Below are 18968 nucleotides of genomic sequence, written 5' to 3' on the forward strand. Positions count from 1 at the left end.
AAAAAAAGAAAGAAAGAAATTGAATGTATTTAGTTTAATATTAAAATGAAGTTAGAATATACATTTGGCTTTTTGTCACTTTATTTTATTTTTTTATTGTAAAATATTTAATACATAGGTAAAATAAATTCTCAAGTTGTAGTATTTGGATTCAAAACATGTGAAACAAATATGAAATAATTTTAACACTATAAAAAAAAAAACTGTCTTGAGTAATCGGGTGAACCGTTTTTTACCTGAATACTTTTTACGACACTATACTGCTTAAAATCCCTTTTACACAACTTTATTAAATTCTATGACACAAAAATAATGTTGAAGTTGCAGGAAATGCTTTTTTTAAACTCACTGATTTGATTTGGCTTATAGAAACTTGAACTTAATTTCATTATTTGTTTCTATTAGTTTTCCTTTTATTTGTTAAGGAAAACATCGATTAGAAAATGAAATTCAGTCCATTTAAAACTGCTATCTAATTACTGGATTACATTTACGAATACTCGATTTAAGATAATATTTGATAGCTATTATTTCAAATTTCCATGAACACAACAAAATTACTTTTTCTCTGAACCTTTTGGTTTAGCTTGGTTTTTTTCTTCTTTTCTTTAGGATAAAATCTACTGCAAAAGAGGTGAACTTCAGGCAACGCAAACTATGATTGCATCACAGAAATGGAGACAACAGAAGAACCAGTGCTAGAAGGTTCAAACAATGTGTTCATTACACTTCTCATCTGTGCTGCACTATGATATAAAAAAAATCCAAAAACACAACAGTGAAGATTAGTGTTTACCAGTGGTCATGTGTGTTATTATCAAGTAGTAACCATATTCCAGTTTTCAAGTCCGTTTGCCAGACAGTAATTTCTCAAGTTCATTACAGAATTATCTTGACTTTATCTCAGCTCTTATTGTGTTCTATTGCATCCTGTCGTTCACACAACTGTAACATTTAAGTGTGAAGTAGGACACGGCAGTGAGAACACTTTATTGATCCATCCATCCATCTCTGAGTATAAACTGTTCTGATCCCCTACGTTGACCTTCAACACCAGGCTAAAAATAGAGCTGGATCACCCACAGTGGAGCAGTGGTTTAAATACAGCTACACAAAGTTCATAAATATGTCTGCCATGAAGGTTAACAACCATATATATATATTTTAAATCATATCCATTAAAAAAGTCACTTTGATCTGTATTTTCAGTGGTCAGTGTGTGGTCAGCGAAAATGTGCCAGTTCTTTGTAGATTTAGTAACTTTTGAAGCAATTCACAGAGTCGGTTTGTAGCAGCTAACAGTTTATGTATCTAGTCTTATCTTTTCCATCTCCCATTTGCTTGAAGGCCCCAAAGGTGTTAGAAATGATCAACACAATCAAACGGAATGACAGAGAGGCAGCAAATGTGTTAAAACAGTTTTCCACAGGTTATAAAAAAGGTTACTCATCGTAGGAAGTGAGGGGTTGGTTTTGAGCATCTCCAAAGTGACACAAATCATGCAGCTGTAGAATGTAGTATATCACTTATTGTTTGTAGTTATTTTATATTCTTGTATATCTAAAAAATAGTAGGTGTGTATAATGGCGATACTATACTTATACTATATATTACTATACATTAGTAGTATTGTTTAGTACTTAAAAACTAAAATAACATTACAACCACATATTGTGTTATCTTAATGTTGTGGGATTTTATTAGCTGAGTAATTGTCCCTAATGGCTCTTCACATGGTAAAGGTTGACAACTCCCTACAAAACAGGAGTAATTTAACAGTGAATATGAAAAAAGACAAGCCATATAAAAGCTCTCACAGACACTGTCTTGATGACGTCACGTCTTCAAATTACTAAGAGGAGGTCGGTGCAGGTCGCATCACCTCGTGGGACCACTAAGATCTGATCTATCCTGCTTTTATGATGCTCATTATCATCCCAGCTCGGTCGACACCGTGCAAATCATTGCTCGGAGATAGAGTGTAGAAAGATAGCGAATATTCCTGCGGTGCTCGTGTTGTGCAGAGACACTTAAAACTTCTGCATTATTAATATCCACCACATGTTTGTGCCTGCCAGAGAAGTGCCACAAATCTGTAAACATCCAAAAAGAAATGCATCGACTTTGAGCATGTTTCTCCTCACTTCTGATTTGAAACTAGAGACTCTCAGAATCACTAAGGTCTGCACTGATTGTGGAAATACTCCAACACTCTAAACAGACCAAAAAGAGATCAATACAAAATTTGAAAAAAAGATGACTAAACGTTAAATTTATATTAAATTTTAATTATATCATTATTTTGGTTTAATCTTTTTAAACCTTAACTGATACGTCCTTAGATTAATAAGATGACTAGAAAATAATTTTGACTTTTTCCATAAAAAAAAATAATTAAAAAAGATTGTGAACTCTAAACAGTATATATCAGTGTATATTTTATTTAAAATGGAACATAAAAGTATTACAACACAAATAATCCTAGAAAAATAATAGAATGAGCTGTCTCGCTTGCAGTTAATACAAAACTCCGAATTCTGACCCTCTCTAGTACAAGAACTCACAATTCCCCGAACCTTAAATCTCTTCACTGGCTGCCAGTTTCTTTCGGGATCAATTTTTAAATTCTGGTTCTTACTTTCAGATCTATTCATGGTCAGACTCCCCCTTACATCAGTGATCTGATCCAGACTTACACCCCAGCTCGGGCTCTGAGGTCTGTGGATCAGAATCTACTGATGGTTCCTCGCACACGGTTCAGGACCAGAGGAGAGAAATCCTTCCAGACTGTTCCTAAGCTTTGGAACAATCTTCCTCTCACTCTGTGTTTGATGGATCTACTGACTACTTCAAGAAACATCTTAAGACATTTTTATTTGAGCTTTTCCCTGATTTTCTGGGACTCGTGTCCGTCTTATTTGTCTTGATCTTTTAAGTATATATTTTGTGTGTATCGTTTTTGATTGTGAACGCGCTTTGTGACCCTGGTCTAGAAAGGCACTTTACAAATAACCATTACTTACTAACCTACTTACTTAATTAAATCCCATTTTATTTTACTGTGCAATTCACTTTAATTCAAAGTACATCAAAGACTTTTAATGATGAACCACTGACTCCTACATGAATGTCAAGAAGCAAAAGCTCTATTCAGAGTCTTGATATGATAAAGCTTCAACATGTCAAAACAATGAATAGCTGAGGTCAATCTGAGTGTGTACATCAACCATCAGTCTCCCAGTAAGAAAAGATAGTGACAAATGATGGGTTTGGACAAAGTATGAATGCCAAACGGCAGATGGTGCGTTTCCAGAAAAATATAGTTAAAAATTAACCAATCACAGCTCTTAAAATAGCCAGAGTAATCACAACAGATGTCAGAGGGAAAAGGTCACGGTTCACTGTGCAGGGCCAACACACAGACACACTAGTATTTAGATGGAAACTCATGCCTCCTTTGAAGAGAGAAAACAATACACCGTATTTGTCTTAGCAAACTAAGCGTGGGCCCCCAGCGCTATTTTGGGAAACAGAGGGGAAAGGAAAATTCAGTGAGAAAGACAACAAGCAGACGCCTCCAGGATTTATACGCTCCTCCGAGTCTGAAGAAGAAAAGTGTTGCTGAGCTGCTAATGAGCAGAAATGAAATCATGCTAGGTTGTTGATCTCTCGGGCCTCTAGCTCTTGACATAAAAGAAAGTGAACACAGCGTTCTTATTTCAACCGTTTGATTGACACGACTGGAGCTGGTACACAACCTCGTCACACACAACTAGTCGTCTGTTTGTGTTGTTAATCTGATTACTGAGACAGACACAACCTACCATGTGCCTTTTGTGTCCGTGTTGTCAACAAGGAGTATAACGTGCTGTTGCCATTCAGTACAAATAGCTGATTCATAAATCTATTTTTCATCCATGTGTCCAACATTCAGCAGGAGTAGTAGAGGGGTACACCGGCCGTCAGGCTGGATACCCTTTGGAAAATCTGGTGTACGTTTTTCAGGCTTGTAAGATTACAACCGGACTTAAACTCATCAATGCGTGATTACGAGCAAATAGATTTCATGCTCCATTGTGAAAATCTGTTTTTTTCTTACCCTATTAATTATCATCTATTTTACATTTTGGACACTAAACTTTTTATCATTATATATATATTGTTATTTAAAATGTATTCTAATATAATGTTAATTATTTTATTCAACAGTTTTCAAAAACAATATTTCGTAGTTTAGTTAGTGTCATTATTCTCTCATTTATATTAAATATAAATTATAAATTTCACATTTCAAATTTAGGATAGTGATTTGCAAACAACATAAATCTGAGAATTAACAGGGAAAGGCTTGTGGACTTCATCGTGACTTCTTCCAGAGAAACATTGAGACTACTTTCCTCTGTCGGGCTGACAGGTGTTCACACATAACACATGAGGGAGAAAAAGAAAGTGTAAAAGAAGAATCACACTTCCATGTGGCAGAATTCGATCCCTCATTGCCTACAGAAGGAAGAACGAGGAGGTTAAATTATGTGCAGTGAGTGAAAATGGTAGAGGGAAGGAGGAACAGAAGTAGAGGGCAGAGTAACAGGAGAAGAGAAGCGTTCCCTGCAGAGACGTCAGTGCATTAATGCTTAAATATCAGAGCGAAGTTCAGATGTAGCCAGGGAAAATAGGAAGTCATTACTAATAAAAAAGGATTACTACATTAAGATTAATGTTTGCACTTTATGTTATGCATTAGATTAACCATTATTTTTTTCCAAAAGGGTTAAATGAGCAACTAATGTGTTGATACAAGTGTCTCTTAAATATACCTTGAACCTCTATTGTACTCATCAGTATGTGTCTGTTTGTACAAAACTTTTTTCATTAAATTATTTATGTAACAGAAAATGTGATTAAGCCCTTCCCACTAAAAATACTACGTTTTTCTGGAGATAAAATCTTTTTTAACATAACAACACCCAAACATTTCTGTTTGTCACCGTGTGTCATCAATCCCAGGCATTTTTACATCCTAATGGACTCTCGTCCGCTCTCGTAACCTCTCACCCAGTTATTATTAGAATTTTAAGTTATAACTTCAAAACAAAGCACTGTTATGATGAGGGACTTACTGAATCTAGTAGAGGAAGACTGTTAAGCTAGAGTGATAGAGCTGAGCAGACTGGTGGGTCCTTCCACTCTGGCTGACTGCAACAGCATGGTTTTATCGAAACATATCAATGAGAACTCATTACTTTAATTCAATAAAAATTAGCCAACCTGTGCTACAGCTACAACTAGTTCTCTCTTAGCCCAACACTCACTGTTAACACGGATTTGAGACATTTTCTCTATAGCAATTTTTACCAGAAATATGATTGCTGTAAATTGTTTTTTACCACAAGGGAGTCATAGCGCTGAGAAGCCAACTTAACTCATGTGCTTTCTGAATCTTCCCTGTGTTTGGGTGATCAGATCACAGAACTGCTAAGCATAAGGATTTAAAAAGTTTGTATTCTTTATTTTACCGAGATACAAATATAATAGTAGGAATTGAGGGTCAAAATATTACAAAGGAATATAACCACGTGCAAGATAGAAGGGAAGATCATAGAGTCTGTGTAGGAAGAGAAACCAGGAAAAGGTCAGCAGTATGTGATGTGGAGGTGGACTTGCAAATCTCGATATGGTCACAATAAACCAACTCTTATAACTCAGGTTGGCTTTATAAGCAAAGACTTTGCCTTCAATTTTTTCTTTCACACTCCCTGGCTGTTATACACAGGCTGAAGAGGAGAAAATACTTCACGCTTGACTACATGCCACGAGACCCTCAACGTGCTGCTGCTGCTGAGCTTAGAACAGCTATAGTCAACGTCAGGGCGACGCCAGGGACATGAAACCATGACTTCTAAAGGACACAAATCCTTGGGAAAACAAAAAAAAAAAATGAAACCAAGAAAGTAAATAATAAAATATAAAACAAAAGTATCTTGATAAAAGAATAAGGATTATCAATAAAGAAATGCCTGTCGTGAGTTGAAAATAGAAGTGTAAAAAAAAATGATAAAGAAAAGTGCATATACAATGTGTGAAAGACTTTTATATCTGCAAGACTTATGGTCTACATCTCTCACCCAAGATCGATATCAGTCAATCTATCTCGATCAATCTATCTTTCTGTCTCGATCTATCCATCTCTATCTCAATCTCGATCGATCTAGCGCGCTCTTGCTCCCTCTCTATAGCTTAAAAACATAATGTCTAAAAGTAATGTGAAATGAGCTGCTTGGCAGATGTATGCACTGTCTCACATTTACAAGAAGCTTCAGATCTTAGTATTATAAAAGGTGCTATGTCCTGATGGATGGGCGCCAGATGAATGTGTGCAGCATTGTGAAGAATATGCTGAGTCTGAAGAACAAGATCTCCATACAAGGCTATGTATCCTTTTTATATTATTAATACTTTGTTTGTGACATTTATTCCATGAAAAAGACTTCATTGTTTTAAGGTCTTCATGTGGGCGAATGATAATAACAAAAGTGTAAATATGATTTCACTCAACATTTCTTCCAGTCCAAACAACTAATACCCTAAAATAAACTATTTTATCATTTTTATGACATAAAAAAAATCATCTTTCTTTGACTGTGCAGATTTAATGTAATAATTCAATGTAAGCTCGGCTGTAAAGTAAGTAGATAAGTAAGGGAGTTTTATTTTGAAGGTTCCTTTCCAAGACCGGGGTCACAAAGTGCTTAAACAACAATACATCAAGTCATCATTCTCAGAAACATCGGAGTGGTGCCATCGTCACAAGCACACGACACGGCAGCAAAAATAAGAGAATACATAATAATTGAATAAGTGAGAAGATTTATGTGTGTAATCTGTGAATCACTGCTCCATAATGAGTCTCTGGTGAAGCAGGAGAAGCTGATGAACCAATAAGTCAGCAGCTGGTTACTTCTACTGTATTACACTCCCTCTGCACTTCCACAACCAACCCCACACTCACACCAATCACTTGTGAACAAGATGACTAAACAAGTCAGGGGTTGATATAAGCATACTCAACATATTTGAGAAACGGTATGGGCTTTTCAAAAAAAAAAAGCTTGAGGTATAAACTAATGCTAATGCAGCTGGCAACCAGTATTTGCATTCAAATGAGTCATCTTAAAAAACAACCCCCAGATGAGACTTTAAACCAGGAGAAAACATAAACAAGCCTCTCGGATAGAATCAGACTGCATATTTTACAACACTCTAGGACTTCAATAACATAGCCTCTCTTGGTGTGACAACAAGTTCTGCAGAAATGATGGTGATGTGGAGAAAGATTTGAATCAAATGTCATCATGAGTTTTACAGAGACTGTTTCCAGTTCTCACGTGTGTCATCTTAAGAGATTCCCCCTCAAACTATGCTGTACAAATACCAGCGAGGGTGATTTCTCTAGAGCAAAGAATGAGCCACACATTAAACCAATTTGTTCGGTACAGTTGTAAAGACCAACACAGCAAGTTCAAGAAAGACAGAGAGTGCAAGTCTAATAGAGACTAAGAGAGACTTCATCACAGAGCCTTCAAGACCCACCATCACAAGACCCTGACTGTGCTAGATTTTCATTTATATCACTGCACTTAGCGCCAGTACTAATAAGACTTTGGACAAGGATATTTGCTAGATCATCACTCACCAAGTTCTAGAGCGACTAGTGGAAGTAAGTACATTTTCTACTTCTACAAAGTCACAGGTAAACATGGTCACTGTGAGTTAAATTTAGTGTATACTTGAAAATATAATCTCTAGATACAGACATATCCCTCAATTGATGTGATGGAGAAGAATTGGAACCGTCTGAGAAGAACATACTGTACTTGTTTGGAATCTGATTCGGGTGTTTCTTTTAACTCACGTAGGAAATGTTTCTCCAGTAAGGCAATTTCCAGGTGACCTTTGACTTCATTGAGTCGCTCCGACTCTGACCTCTGGAAGTCCTGGATGGCCGCGGCCATGGTTGGAGACCCCGAACCTGCCTGTGAACACAAGAGAAGGGCAAATGAAAGTAACAGGAAAATCCCTCCTGCAATGACTCATGCTAACACACCCGGTGAAAGTCCTGCTAGCGGTGAGGAAGGCAAAAAGAGAGGAACCCCCTTTTCTGACCTGAGAGACAACGATGACTCACATCTCTGGCTGCATGAGAGTGACGCCGATACAGGAGTAAGAGAGAAGAACGAATGACAGCGCAGGCGGATGAATATCACTGCAGCCTGCTCAACTACAGCGAGGTCCCTTTAAGAAACAAATTCACACATGCTTGAGCGTGCAGACACTGCGGTAGCTTCTCCCCGACAACCACCGGCGTGGCATTGTGCATCAGTCGAAGCGAAAAAAGCAACAACCTGAATGTTTGTTCAGAAAATACAAATCCTTTGAAAAAATAAGATGAATGGAAAATAAAGGCGAGTTTCTGAGGAACAACAAAGCCAGCGCTGTGGAAGTGGCGGAGAGGAAAAAGGATGTAAACGAGAATAGTCAGAGAAGGATGAGGGGAAACAATCATTTATTATTTTACTAGTGGGGGCAGGAACTCCTGGTTAATTTATTGTGATTAGATAGTTTATTTACTTTAGTAGAAAAACTAGAACGACAACACAGAACCTTAACATGTTGATTCGATTCTGGCAGAGGAAGCAAGGACGACTTGTCACTCCTGCAACTCACCCTGAAGGGTGAGAAGTGTGAAGGGCGCGGTGGTTTGTTAGTTTTGAGAATATTTATAATAGGTTTGTACAGCAATACTTGGGCAATAAAATCACCATGACTAAAAGGTGCTGAACTGATCATCAGGTATTTGATTTGGTATTCAAAGATGTCATTGATGTTTTGTTGTTTTTTTAAACCATTGTTTATCACCAGCTGTTATTAGCTGATGACTCGAAACCACATTTTGCATTTCTCAATTTTTCATATTATCGAGGCTAACGCATGTTCAGACTGCAGACTTGTGACATAAGCTAGACACGAGTCAAAAAGACCTAATACAGTATTAAGCCACAGACATTTTTTTTCTCCCCTTCAGTAACATGAAATAATAGTAGATTGAAGAGGCAGACTACAAGGTGCGAGAAGATCAAAGTAATACTCCATAATTATAGATTTTATTTAACCCGGTTTTAAATCCAGTGTGGACATTTAAATGGCAATTATTTATCTAACCAGACAATTTTAAGCACCATTTTTTCCAGTCTTACCCATCCCTTCTACACCAATTATTTTGTGACCCTTTGACTTAACCCTGCAATTATGCTTTTGTAAAATCTTTCAATCAGTAAATGGATTCATTATAATGTGAGGCCAACTTTTTGTCTTTTTAAACCTTTATTTTGTATGCAATATATTTCTATGTAAGTTTTTATATTGTGACAGGCTTCGGGACTAATTTAGGTGTAAGTGAAATGCATGAGGGGCTCTGCAAGAGAAAGTGCAGAGAGAGTTGATGCGATTACTGATTCTTGAAACATAATTTTAAGTATCTTCCCAAATTTAAGTTTGATTCTAGAAATTGAAACCATATCAAAGCACCAATATCTTTTTGCATTTGGGTCTAGTTAGTACCATTTGTCAGAACCGTGTTCTGCGAGTATCTATTCTGTACCATTTTTATCTGTAACTCTATAGTCTATTAGTTTGTTGGCAACTAAGAGCAGGTTTCAATGGCAAAGACCTCAACATTAAGACTCAAGTCTCTAGAAAGTGATGAGAGTGGCAATGAAGATGCTCACGCAGCCGGAAAGATGAGGCGAGGTCAGTGATGTCACTGCGAATGACTGGACACCATCTGCCATGATGACACGCCTCCTTGTTAAGAATGTACTACGATGTCCACTATTCCTCCATCAGAGACTTCCAGCATGTTCTACTGTAGCCGTAAGGGTGGGATAATGAGGGAAACACAGAACAATCCTCCAGAGCGCAGTTGAAATGGCTTCAAATTTAAGGATTCTAGAGTATGAGTCATCAGAAGCTTGTGGGCGATGTCGTCTCGTGGGACAGGACTCGAACAGATAGACAAACACCCGCTCATCTGTTGCACTTGCATGCAGTCTAAAAAAGGGACAATCTAAGTGACATCGTGATCATAGAAGACTACGAGATTTTGATGGAAGATGATGATGGAAGAAGACCCCCGCAATAGTGCTACTGACTAACCGTTAACTATTTGATGTGCTCCGTAGATACGAGAAGACTGACGTCAACGGCGGGATGAAAGTTTTTGGAAATGCATCCTTCAGATTCAACACCAACAGCATGTCGCGTAGGAGGATGCTGCTACCTCAAGTCCTTTGGAGAAGATGGCTGAGGGCGGTTTTTCCTCTCTGGAGATCTGGCAGTCCAATCCATCTCGACTTCCTGTCTCAGTTATCGCTTCCCTCCTTTTAATCTTCTTCTCTCACAGGCAGTATAAACATCTCCACCATCTGATAAAGTCACTACTGACAGACTCCTCCTGGCTGTCATCACTTCTGTTACTAAACAGTCAACTTCCGCACATCTTCATATTTCCTCTCCAGTAATTTACAGATTTATCTGCAACACTTCCTAGAGTACTAAAAATAGCAACCATCTATCCATTCAAAAGAAAGAAATCAGTTCCCTTATCAACCCAACAGAGATGTGAGACTTCAATGTTTAGTTACACTTCCACAACCGTGGCCAACTTTTCCACTTCAGCACTGCAGGGTTAGTTAAACCTGGTTAAGGCAGCTCAAGGCAGCTCAAGACACTTCGTAGTCCCTTCCTGTACAACAACCCAAACCTTAATTTCCGATTTGAAAATCCAACAGTAAAACAAGTCTCTGTTCTACTGTTAAGCAAGTCTCAAACTCTGGCTCCTTATTCAGTTCCCCGTTTAAACAATTGAGATTATTAATCAATCAGCAACTCGCCGATTGATCATTATTTTTCTTGTGATGACATGTTTGGGTTAAAAACAATACCAATAATAAAAGTAACTTAACAACTTTTTAAAATGTGTTAGCAGCATATACTGTCAAGAGAAGGAATAACAAAGTTTACTTACAGGGTCTCGCGCCATGTCCTCGGCGTCCCTCAGAGAGGACCTGGGCTTTAGCGGCACATCGTCGCTACATTCATTGTCAGAGCCATTGGGTGACTCCGCCAGATCGGGAAAGTCTTCCCTTGTTCGGGGGCCTCGGAACCGGATCTTGTCCAAGCGCTTTAGCATGGTCAACACCGCGCACCTGGGCTTTACCTTAACATGGCGGACGGTAACCCTGTGGATGGGAGAAGGAAAATAATCATTTGTTTTTAAGCATCAACATTCTACTGATTCCAAGAAGCTTGAGGCCACAGTAGGTTTAGAATAGTTGTGAAAATAAATATCTGTATGAATAATCTGAGACCCATTGTTTTATTAAACACACACAGAAGTAAAACTTTTATATGAGCAATGTAAGCTTACCACAAAAGCAAAATTACAAGTAGTGTCCAGCAAACCTCCTCCAAAGACACGCAAGTAGGTAAAACGAACATTAGTGGCTATTAGCCTGCCTTCCCAAGAGCAGTACAGCAAGAGCAGCTTTGCATTATCACTAGGACCATTTCCCTACAAAGAATATCTCATTTTTCAGTGTTGATGAAAGACGTTTTCTTTTCAGTACATTAACCAACCATCTCTTAATACATCAAGAGGCTACCAGACAGCCCATCACTGAGTTGTATCTTTTTTTATTTTTTTATTTGGTTAGCTACCAAAATCATTTTAGTAGTTACCTAACCGTCCCTATTATCTTTAATGCTTCAATGACCTTTGAAGAGTTGCCAAAAACCAATAAAGGAACTCCCGAAGACCAAAGTCACTAACGTTCCCGTTCATAAGTTCCTCCAGTATATAAACATAGAAGTATCATTGTTACAGAAGAAACGGCATCATCTTTTTAAAGCAGTGAGAGGCCATTTATAGTGGAACTAATGTGAATTTTTTCATATGTTGAAGTCTTCGTCTCCAAGATGCAGCAAGTCTCTCATCGTGATGATGTTTTAAAGTTATTACTTTATAAAGTTCTCCCCCGTCGGAAATCTCGACTAACGAGAGGTTACGAGAGTGGAGTCCATTATGACGAAATAATGGACTCCACTCCTCCTCCAGCTGGCTGTAATCACGACCCACTTTATTTATAAAGGTGGAGGTGTATATTTTTTGGATTGATGATGCATGGTGACAAACCTCAATGCTTGACTAATCACAGCAGAGTGGCTGTGGTTACAGTAAACACGATTTCATCTCCAGAAGAAAAGAAAAAAATTAAAGTTTAACCTATAAGTATAAAAAAAATCTTCTACGAGAGCGGGTCAGAATTCTCGCTGAAGAGTTTCGTATCAACTGAAGGCAAGACAACCAAGGAACTAACTGAATTAGGAACACTTTCTCTATAGCACCAATCTACTAAGTTATATACTTTTTCTCTACTGTGTTTTTTTTGGCAAAATGCATACAGTTTAACAGACCCAGATGCAAACGGACAACCTTAAGTTTCCTGCACATGCACTCTGACCACAACGCCACCATGTCACCAGGAGATTCCAGTGTTTGGATACGTAGAATATTTTGATGCATCATAGTAAAGACAGTCAAGGACACAGCCATTGAAATTGTCTTTGAGTTGATTCAAATTAGATTAAAAAAATGTTCAAGAAAACGTGTTAATGTTGCAGTGTATTTTTTTTGTTGTTATGTATTAAATGTTTTTTTTTGCATGTACATCAAAAAACTCAAGGTTTTCTTTTCTTGTTTTCACTTGATAAGTCATCTGGCTGACTACCTACATACAGTAACGTGTGGTGAGGACAGCACAGAACATGACCGTCATGTATGTGCATAACACCCATGCCAGTCTCTTGAAAGGAACCAATAGAACAACAAAAAAAGCTACTTTAAGATACAATTAAAGGGTTAGTTGACCCAGAATTCACTAATTTTCAACTCACACTAATGTAGGGAACCAAGGATTGAAATTATTTTCAGATGAATACATTCCTTTTTAGAGTTATACAAAAATGTAAGTCCATTTTAATAAGCGACTTGCTTCAACAACGCTTAAAAACAATCCATAGAACTCTATACTGCTGCTACAGTCTGTAATGTTCATCTTATGATGAAGCCTCAACGAAAATAATTGTTCCGGAACAAATTAAATAAGTCTATATTTTACGCTGGTTTGTGGTGGTATAGATCTAAGCAGTACAGTCATCATTTTATTTGCAGTTTCTACATTTATCCATGTCCAGAAAATGATCCTCACAGAGTTGATGCGAGCGCAGCAAATGACACTGCATCTCGAGCAGACAAACAAGCTTGCTACATTATCATCATTAATGTGGACATTAACGGCTAACAAGCTAAATAGCTAGCTATTTATGACTGTTGGTTAAAGGTGAATTGGCTTGATCGTTTCCTCCGGAGATATTATTGCATCACCGCCGGATGTCAAACATAAACTTCAATTATACAACTTTAATATTAGTATAAAATAAGTATTCTCATTGTACACTTGAAACTCTGTTTAATTCAACCTTGAAGCCAGTAATAAAGAAACACAACCTTTCCAGCTCACATGATGCAAGCACACATGTGAAAGCGTTGGCAGTCCATCATCTGCCGAGTGCACGCAAGGATATGAAGTGGTTGTAAACAAAACCATCATGCCATTCACAGTGCTGCCGGTCACTCGTAAGGGGGATTTGATGTTATTCTTAATGTAATCCCTGGAGATTACTTGATGTTCTTGACTGGATGACTGGTCATCATACTGCCAAGATCTGATTGACAATCTGAGTCATGGTTGCAGATGATTGGCTAAAGGCTAAGCTGATGAAAGATTTCCTTGTGTAACGTTATTACCTGCTGACATCCGCTCAGGTCATGCGTCTTAATACGTTTTAATAATACACACTGGAAGTTAACTTGACGTCAAAAAGTAATGCAAGCATAAAACAGAATATTGTATATTTTGATGTAGTCTTTTTTGCATTCCAACTAGTCGAAACATATCATGCTGAAGAATTTTTGCACTGGATCTACCCATTTATCAATTTCCTTCTGATTCTACTAATCTCCGCATCTGGTTGAGGACCCTCTGGTACCATAGCTGTGACTGACCCGTACAAACACAAAGGCTCCTTTGGGTCATCGGAGAATCAACAAGAGTGATCCTCAGAGATGTCCCACACACACTGGACAGGACTGTTTGCCACAGCATACATTTGATCAAGACCACGGAGATTTACGGGCCTCAGGCAAATGTCCAGTCCGTGGACGTCTGACTTCATAATCCTCTGCTAATGACTTGTAGTAGGCTGAGGTTACTCTAGGGCACACATGGACAGCTTTCAACCATTCATTAAATTAACAAATGAATGCAACAACATCCACAAAGTATGGACAATGAAAGTATCCGTTAAGGAATCCTTCATTTAAGGCATAAGTTATTTAAGACAAGTCCACTAATATGATGCTTGTTTCAAGATGAACAGCCCCATGGGATTAGGGCTGATAAATCGCATTTATTCAAGAATGTGATTATTATATCGCAGAGGTTGTGCTTATGCCATCACACAATTCAAAATGTATAAATGATAATATATTATTGTGTATGACAGGAAATGCACTTAAACACACGAGAAACTGTGCAAAAATATGCAGTAAGAAAAATAATGACTGACTAGTGTTTTCAATTTTCTTTACGCTGCACTGAAGTTTGGATGATTTATTATTGACTAATAAATATAAATGATTACATCACACTTTTAGCAAGTTTTTAGTATTTGCAGTGAATATGTTATGTTTGTTTACAAGTGTAATTAGAGTAACTAAATAAACCTTCTCCCTTTATTTTAAGGTATGCTTAATTTGCCTTTATCATAAAAAAATACTAAATAAATGTATCTTGAGAATCAAAGAGAAATACATTATAATGTAAAGTTAGTCATTTATTGTATTAAATCTTTTAAAAATGCATAAAAATGAGGACATTAAAAAAATAATTGGATAAATAATCACAATCGCAATATTTCGGAAAACAATCACAATGTTATTTTTTTAATAATCGTTTAGCCCTACATGGGATGATTAATTTCTAAAAAAGAACATTTCTGAATGGGGGACCATCATGATGATAGTGTAAGATGTCTCGGAATGTTACAAGCTTTAATGATTATGAATTATTATGAATTTAGGTTCAGGGCTGCAAACTTTGCCGTAGGGGTCCTTTGAATTGCTGCAAACTGGTGATTACGTTCTGTAGTTGACATGACAAAAAAATATGCTTGCTTGTTGTCTGGCTTGTAAGTTGTAACCATAAGTTAAAGATCAAAAACCGGATGACACTGACCATCAGAATGCTTTTGAGCATATTCACAATAACCACAAGTAGGAAGAGTTTTCTATAACACCAACTGCACTGATCTTGGCAGGACAGGCCACTAACCTGTTTATTATACAGACCACATAAAGAGAGACATTACAGAGTCATTCCTAATCTTTATTGCTAATCAAGGTTCACCCTAAGCAGTTCATCTAATCGTTGATTCATGTCGTCTCTTCTGTGCAATGTCCACATTAACCCAATAGGTGGCGCACTTAAGGCCTTTGTTGAGGTGTGGCATATCAGAATCAGCACCAATGCGCCGATTTACTAACCATTTTACTTTTCCAGACTGCGATTTGACAGCTCGAAACACATCACACCGAAGAGAGAAAACAAGGAAAATAGGGTTAAATATTTGATACAGAAAGATAAGTTGTCACTGATTTGGTGAATAAACATGGCCATCATCAGAAATAACAACTACAAAGTAAAGTATGCAACTGGATTCTTTTGAGAACACATCATGATCAAACTATAGTATTGCTCCTGATACAAACATGGTACAAGTGATTATTGTTGAGGCGCATGAAAGAAAACCTGCTGCCCTAATGTCCCAGAAATTGTCCCATTTGTACAAGTGAAGCCTGTATTGTTCAAGTGTTGGTGAGTGCATTGGCCGAAAACCCCCACCACACAAGTCTTTTCACGCATGGGTGATGTGCAACACTGCAGGGTATGTTAAAGTGCCACTAATATCTCCCAGTCCCCCTATAGACCGAGATGGTCACGGGTCATCATGAGGGTATGCGTGCTGGAAGGAGTTAGTGACGTTACGCAACCTATAGGACACAATCCTTATCAGGATGTTGGTCAATATATGTTATTCCCGCATCATGTGATGTCAGACTGGAAATGTGATTATCCCTGAAAGCCTCTCACTGATCATAATTTGATTATTTTTAGCCTTTTAACGCTTAGCTGGCAAGTTAATAAAAGCTGCAGACCTGGATGATAAGGCCTTAATGCAAATCCCGGGGCTAAGTACAAACACATTGCTCTCAATTTTAACCCCCTAGTCGAGGACGAGCTGACTTTAGCGTCTGGCTAATTTTCAATTTACACAATTTTCCAAGAAAAACCAACAGCGCACCCCATATGGCAAGAAATAATTACTTCTTTTTTTTCATACCACTGAATATTGATTGATACATCAAGTTTTTTATAATAAATATTTTCAATAAAAGTAGAAGATAAGATGGAACATTATTCATCTCTGTTAAATTTAACTATGTATTTGAAATTAAAGTTCTAAAAAAAATCCCCCACAAAATTTGAAATTATTTTTTATTTCCAGGAGATGTTTACAAACTTTGTCTCGATATTATTTTGGGTTGAAATAATGTACAGGATGGGCTTTAACAAGCAGGTTCTGGTCCCAGGAGAGTGAGTGCTTATGTGCGCTCAGTTGGCTTCAAGTTCTCTTAATAAAAGGACAAATATTTGTAACTGCACATCTTGATCGCCCGTCTTCTGCTTCCATACCACATAAAAATAGTTCAATCACACATCTCTATCAATCATGTTCCTGTTCTAGTTTCACAATTAATTTCGTTATCATTTCATCAGACGGTTTTATGTCTCATAACTTGCGACAAGTCAAATCATTTCCACCCATATTGTGATAACATTGGTCAGGAAAGAGTCGCCAGTTTCCAGTGATCCGTTTCCCTTTTGTGTGCATTGACTCTACCATTTGCTAAACTGTGGATGGTATGTAGCATCCGACTCACTATGGTACAACAAGGTGTATGCAACCAGCACCAGGTGGATTTTACTCTGGTCGTTTGGCATCTCCTACAGACAAATGTCTCCATGATTAAACATAAATATGGCCAGAGCATCAACATATTAACACTCACAAGAGATTTTCAAGAGAGAAAATGTCAGATCAAACTCTTTGCAGAGGTTATTCTTGGTCCCCTGGTATAAATGCAAATGGCTCAGAGACCCTTGCTCTATTCCCTGGGGTCTGAGTGTGTTGTTGATTGAAGACATGAATGCATGAAGAAAAACAGAAGATGCATTATATTTCTCAGTGGTCACCAACATGGTAGCATGCAGTCACAAGGGAGTAGCCAATTGGTCTGTTCTTACAATAATCATTTTATTTGATGAGTGACAAGTTTATTAGAGGAATATTATTTATCATCCATAATAATATAATTTATACAAGTTATTTCAGCAGTGTGTAACAAGCCGATGGTATCCCTTTAGGTCAAACACTGTCCTTGGTGAAGCTTGAAGTTCCAAAAAGGTTGGTGACTCCTACGACATGTATGTAGACGAATCCCCTAATAGTTTGACAAGATACCTCGTACGCGTGTGGCCCAGGACCTTTACAACATGAACAGACCAGAAACATCACTGTTTAAAATCAAGAATACATGGTAAAGTTCAGCCGAATCTCATGACTTCACACAGCTGGATCAAACATCAGATTTATTTAATAACAATAATGAAATAATCACTGATGCAAATGGTATCAAAATAATTTGACCATTTGATCCCCTAGAAAAGGAAGCGATATCAGCAAAAGAGACTTTATAATAAACGTAAACCTCTGTCAAGGAGCGCAGACTTAGGACGGATGAAAGGTTTTGAGAATCTTGCATGTTTAACTTAACTTGACTGTTATGATATTAGAAGTCAGAAACTATGTAAGTCCAGCACCTCCTTTTACATCAGGGGTCTCAAACCTGTCCAGAAAAGGAAATACTTTTTACTATAAAAACACAATAGAAAAGAGAGTCCACCAACAGGACGTTGTCATCACTTTTGTATATATCAGGAATGAAATCTAGATTGACATGACACTCAAGTGTCAAGTAAGATTGTTGTCGTCACCTCTAAATGTACCTTAAACATTCGTTATATGCATGGATTAAAGAAATGTATAAATATTTTACTACTGACACAGCAATTGTTACAGAAGAATGCGGACTATGTATGTGGATCGATGATTCCATTTTAAACTATAATTATTATGGATGAGTGATAACATGAAAGTAAAATTTTAACTATTCTATATAAACTGCAATTTAACAGAAAACAAAAACGATCAACACTTAAGCATAGTTTGTTTAAATGAATTATTGTTTTGTTATAGCAAAGTCAAACTTCCAATGACCGGATTAGCTATAATCATCCATGTTTGAGCGAATTGAAAGTTTTATCATCCATCATTGTCCTCCATGTGGCCGCACTCACCAACGCCTTTGTATAACTTCCTCAAGCGCTCGCCATGACCTCTCCATCAAATCGGCAGGACAATAGAGATCAGTTTTCCACATGACAAAAGTTTAATATCTCTTAACACCCGAGTGAGGTCAACCTGACCGGATCAACCCAGGGGCAAGCAACCAGAACCTGGTCACTCCATGTCACGTGTAGTATGAACCCAGGATGGGTTTTATGTACTCATGGACCTCACTAAAATAAGCCATATTGAAGTAGCTCAGGTCATCCCCACAGACTACGATCTTGGGACGTATAAGTATGAAGGGATTAACTATAATTTAG

General features: G+C 37.5%; 1 protein-coding gene across 2 annotated transcripts in view; it reads right to left on the reverse strand.

The window, feature by feature from the left end:
- gramd4a (GRAM domain containing 4a) overlaps positions 1-18968 on the reverse strand; it is a 36689-nt gene that overhangs the window by 15325 nt on the left and 2396 nt on the right. For both annotated transcript variants that reach the window (XM_087787830.1, XM_087787831.1), the window contains exons 2-3: positions 11084-11297; positions 7913-8033 (exon numbers count right to left, since the gene is read on the reverse strand). In XM_087787830.1, coding sequence (XP_087643956.1) covers positions 7913-8033; positions 11084-11297 — 335 coding nt within the window. The remainder of the gene's footprint in view (positions 1-7912; positions 8034-11083; positions 11298-18968) is intronic.

The sequence above is a fragment of the Callionymus lyra genome, chromosome 3 (assembly GCF_982586985.1).
Source record: "Callionymus lyra chromosome 3, fCalLyr1.hap1.1, whole genome shotgun sequence".
Taxonomy (NCBI): domain Eukaryota; kingdom Metazoa; phylum Chordata; class Actinopteri; order Syngnathiformes; family Callionymidae; genus Callionymus; species Callionymus lyra.